The sequence below is a fragment of the Montipora capricornis genome, chromosome 13, assembly GCF_036669925.1.
Source record: "Montipora capricornis isolate CH-2021 chromosome 13, ASM3666992v2, whole genome shotgun sequence".
Classification (NCBI taxonomy): domain Eukaryota; kingdom Metazoa; phylum Cnidaria; class Anthozoa; order Scleractinia; family Acroporidae; genus Montipora; species Montipora capricornis.
The window spans coordinates 33,442,070-33,447,069 of record NC_090895.1 but is presented as its reverse complement, the minus strand read 5'-3'; the positions used below and the strand labels follow the sequence as shown (position 1 = coordinate 33,447,069).

The 5,000-nt window shown below is 41.7% G+C and overlaps 2 protein-coding genes across 2 annotated transcripts in view; one reads left to right on the top strand and one right to left on the bottom strand.

The window, feature by feature from the left end:
* The window catches only part of LOC138028455 (cullin-3-like), a 24,736-nt gene extending 22,272 nt beyond the window's left edge, over positions 1 to 2,464 (top strand). Inside the window, exons 25-26 of the mRNA XM_068876000.1 lie at positions 1,129 to 1,235; positions 1,509 to 2,464. Coding sequence (XP_068732101.1) covers positions 1,129 to 1,235; positions 1,509 to 1,533 — 132 coding nt within the window. The 3' untranslated portion in view covers positions 1,534 to 2,464. The remainder of the gene's footprint in view (positions 1 to 1,128; positions 1,236 to 1,508) is intronic.
* A 780-nt stretch (positions 2,465 to 3,244) lies between these two features.
* Positions 3,245 to 5,000, bottom strand: part of LOC138028472 (uncharacterized) — an 11,566-nt gene continuing 9,810 nt past the window's right edge. The window contains exons 4-5 of the mRNA XM_068876023.1: positions 4,498 to 4,869; positions 3,245 to 3,820 (exon numbers count right to left, since the gene is read on the bottom strand). Coding sequence (XP_068732124.1) covers positions 3,453 to 3,820; positions 4,498 to 4,869 — 740 coding nt within the window. The 3' untranslated portion in view covers positions 3,245 to 3,452. The remainder of the gene's footprint in view (positions 3,821 to 4,497; positions 4,870 to 5,000) is intronic.

Here is a 5,000-nt window from a genome sequence, read left to right as displayed (position 1 = left end):
ACGAGCGACGCTTAATTTAGGGGAGAAAAATGAAAATTTACATCCAAGTGGTGACGTTCTCCATAACACCTCAAACTTGGTAATTTCGCGTTGTTGCTTTGCTGACGACGGCAAAGAAATGGACAAAAATGAAAAACGCACGTGCAGGGCGCACAAAGCTATTGTTTTTGCCCACTGAATATGCAAATTTGTACCGTTATCGTTGCCGTCGCCGTTGTCGTTGCTAAAGCTCTCTTTTCTCCCGTGGTCAGGGAGCTGAACTTTCGTGCGCATGCTCTGGTTTCACATCTTGCTGTGACCAACTAGAGTCGTCTTTGGTAAACAATAATTAGACAACCACGTTGACAACTGGTTGATTCCTTTGGGAGGTCCACGACAGTGGAAGCTCCCGTTACATTGGTGATACTAGGGAAACCACGACGGCTACGGAGACGAAAACGTCACTCCAAAATATAACTTTGAGCTGTTTTAAGTATTTCATGATTATTCCATCTTGTTTATATTATCTAATGTGAGTGAAGTGTCCTAAAACTGGATTGGTACAGACGGATTTGAAGTAAAGAGTGAGACTGAAAGATTCACGGTAGTTTGTCCACGTTGTCGTCACCAGGTGATCTGGTGACGTATTTCGGAGGACTGGGGAGATAAACTTTAGCGCCGTATCCCACAACCGCGCGCGGCCTTAATTTTTAATTCAACATGGCAGAAGCGAAGTTTCTACTTGAATGTTCATTCAGTGACAGAAAATGTGGTATACACGGAATAATCTGTTGAGTTTTGGCGATGGAAGGTAATGCAGGAAACAATATCTAAGGCCCCGCGCGGTTGTGGGATACGGCGTTAAAATTTTTCTTCCGAGTCCTCCAAATTACGTCACCAGATTACCTGGCAAAACCTTAAATTTGGTCATTTCACGAAGTAGCTTTGACGAGTACGGAAGAGAAATGTTTGTTTAAAAATGCGTGCCGCACGTGCCGGCACGAGCATTTTGATTCTTTTAACCAATAATATTACTGCTTTTTGGCGTTGTCGTTGCCATAACCGTCGTCGTTTCTTAAACTCCCTACTGAAACTCTCTAAAGCCAGATTCGGAAATGAAGGCTTTTGATTTTCTATATTCACTATCAGGTAACGGAACAACTGAAGGCTCGATTTATGCCCAGCCCTCAAGTTATAAAGAAGAGAATTGAAGGTTTGATCGAGAGAGAATATTTAGCAAGGACGCCTGAAGACAGGTCAGTGTCAACTCGAGAATCGACTCCCTCTGGTATTAAAATATAGAATTTCTATTAAATCCTAGAAAAATTTTTGTCCCCGCCTTTTCGCTTCAACCTCCTCTCTTCTCATTCAGCTTTCGGACATTAGTGCTTTATTATTAAGTGAGTTTGCTCTGGTGTTTCATTGCTTATGTGGAGTGGATGTTGTTTGTCTCTCTCCTGGAAAAGCGTCGATCGCCTTTCTAGTGACAAAGGTTCCCAATTAACCTTGTTGGTTTGATTGTATTTCAGGAAAGTGTATGTGTACGTTGCTTGAGAAGGAATTCCCGCGCATACTATCAGTCGGTTCCGTGGAACATCAGATCCTTATCATATGTTGTACAGTGATTATTGGCTATGGATGCATGGAAAAGTCGCTGCCATTTTTTTTGGCTCAGCTGATTTGTTTTTGTGTATGATTTTCTGTCAGGATGTGGATCTTTTTAAAACCTATCTCTGTTTTTCGACTGTGTTTGCTTGGGTTTATACTTGTGCTTATGGTTCCAAGTTTTTTTAAAAGTTTTTCGGTGGATTACTTAGCTGTAACACCGTCAAATGGTAATCAAGGATTTAGGCGAAATTAAAAGCGCAAGGATTTGCTGTTACACTGGTTTGGGTGTCAATTTCTGGAGAAAAGTGTTCCAACACAGTAGTAAAGCTGGATTTTACGGATCTTGAGACGTTGATTAATTACAGTCATCGCCCCAAAGATTCAATTTTGAGAAGGAAAGTTGAATTTCCGCGCTCATTGCTATTGGTCACTCCAAGTGCTGCCGTTGATCATGGCACCGATTTCGCCATCGTGCGATCCCTCGGGCCTATCTGTCTGCCTTGTTAAGAGACAAAATTCATGGTGAAAAGAACCGTGTTTTTTTTCGGTCGAGAAATCATGTATTATATTTCCACAATCCGGCTTCGAAAACTGTTTTCATCTATAATAACGCATGCTGTAATTTGCAAAATCTTCGATAGGCCTGTTAACAATTTAATGGGTATGAAAGAGGGGTCTCTTGGGAAACTAGAATCAGAAAAATAAGCGGCTACATTTTGCTGCCCTGTTTAGATAAACTGTTTAATTTTGTAAGATTTCTTGTGGAATTTACGCAGCGCTGTTGTATCCTAGTTTTTCACTGCCTGTGTTGGAATTGCAGTGTTCGTTCAGTGTAACTGAACCTTAAGAATAAAAGAGAGAAAGGAAAGGAACTTTATTTAAGAGTGTAGTCTTCTAGCGATGGAGCACTAACTCAGTGGGGACACTGTAAACTGATCAACAAATTAGCACAAATCAAATCAAATTAGAGGGGAAAACCGGAGTACCCGCAGAGAAACAGAAACCCTCTCGGGGCAGAGAAGAGAAGCAACAAACTCAACTCGGGCCACATTGGTGGAAGGTGAGTGCTCTCACCGCTACGCCAGCCCTGCACCCCTAACTAAAAGGCCCGTGACCCTTTGAACTCAACCTCCTAAGAAGGGAGCCATGGTGATTCTTAGCCCTGCAGGTCTGAGTTTCTTTTAAATCTGCTATAACTATATTACTTTAATTTTTATTAATATTTGCTTTCACAATAATGGTTCAGGGTTTACATAACATCGCTTACATTTTCTTGAACTGTGTCAAACGAAGGTAATTTTGGCATCTTATGATTCTTTGTTCCACGCATAATGTATGACGCAAATGAAAGTTAAACCGAGACCCTGCAGTTTCTGATGAGAGAGAGAAGTTTAAAACTGTCAGTGTAGATATTTTGCACGCGAACTATTCTGACTTTGAGAACAGAGCCTACAACTGCACGTGACTGATTCGTTCTTCATGTACTAGGTTGGGTTTGTAGGGCACACACCATCTCGAACGCGGACTCAAGTGGGGAAAACGGTTTCTCAAGGGACGACTTAAGAACTTCGGGTCACCCATCTTTCTTGAAGAGTGGGGGAAACGGGAAATGTGCACTTCGGACATCTAGCTGCCATTGGTTTACACCGAATTGGGGACCGTTCATTTACTTGCATGTTACTGGGGATGCTCTTTCATGAAGCTGAGTTTGAGCCACAAGGAAAGATTGTCCAAACACTTGTTTCTTGTATGTACTTCATGTTGTGGTTAGTCCAAGGATGGCTGATTGTCATGTTGGCACTTATCGACGGTCTCCAAAGCTAAAACTACTGAGAAAGAAAGCGCCATGTATCTCGAGCTAATCGCTATGCCGAACTCACCACTCCACTGTTATCGGGATTCACATCAATTTCATACTCTCCGTTTCTGGTGTTTCGGTAAATCTTTATTTCCGCGTTTACGGTAGTATTCCAATCCTCATACAAGCTTCTCTCCATACCCTCGGGTGCTTCCCATTCTTTTTCCCTGTGCTTCACATCGTTCTTGTCGTATGAGATCTTTCCATGCCGTAGACGAGTATGAAGCAGTAACTTCAAATCTTTCTCGGGTATCGCTGCGGGGCTTTTGTTACTTGGGCAGGACTGAGGAACATCATCATTTTTCATGGATGCATTGTGAGAGGGAGGGAGCCCAGGGCACGACTGTACATTTTTGTCAGCTCTTAGCTCGTCGCCTAAAAAGATAACGAGCACTTAGAAATAAATTATTACTTTCTTACTAAGTTCATCTGCTCGTCCGCCGGAAGCGAAAAACCTTAACAATTTTATTTACCATTAGCACAAGGACAATTATCCGGATACATAAGAGTGCTAAATTTATATTAATTAATAATAGAGCTCAGCGAGCAGCTTTCAGTTTCACATGCTTACTGATCCTAACAAATAAGCGTACTTTCACTCGCTCAAAGAACAACTCGTAAAAATCTACGTTCATGTTACAAAGAAAAACGATGAGACTTATATTATTATGAAACTATTCACCCAATTACCTTTGAACATCGATCCTTAAACCATAAACCCCACTAAGAAACAAAATGTAGTTGTGACTGGTAATTGTGTGGATAAGGTTCAGCCCCCTTGTCCCGTGGGTAGTAAAATTAGATTTCGTTTTGTCCTTCCGAGAGCGGAGCTTCTCTTTTCATCCGCTCCCTTTCTCTTTCTCCCATTCTTTTCATCTCTTACCTCAAACCCTTACCCTTTTTTCTTCTTTTTCCAGCGGCCTAATTCTTCCACCTTCGTAAACAATGTGTTCGTTCATTTCCTTTGTTTTGTTTTGTTTTTTCACTTGGTTTGGCTTGATTTAGCAGTTAACAACCATCGAGTAAATAGTAGTGGAATGCTTCATACTTACTTGACATATCATGGTGCTCAAAATTGCCTGACGAGTCCTGCTCCACAGGTTCGTCTTGATTCGCACCTTCACAGGACTTTGAACTGTCAGGTGGCGGTTCGATCGTTGAACGCACTTGATTTGGTGGGCTGTGCTGAACATCATGAGTATCAATCCGTAACCCCGATTCTCTCGCAGGTTTAGCTATGGCGCCTTCTTTTCTTGGGTTGGGATGAGATCTAGTTAAATCTGCATCAGTGCTTTTGGGCAGATTTTTCAAACAAAGAACTTGGCCTTTTTCGCCCAGAAGGTCTCCAATAGCTTCAGTGATTGCCTGTTCTTCATCCCGTGATACCTCGTCAGTGTCGCAGAGGATGATCACTATCCTTTTTTCTGAAAGAAAAGTGTTTTGGTCATTAAATTCAGATAGAAAACCATTTAAAGCAGTTTCAAATTCCTTTGCCATCAAACGAACAAAAGAAGTTCTTGTTTGACAAGCCAATAAACCTCTAGTTGGACATTGA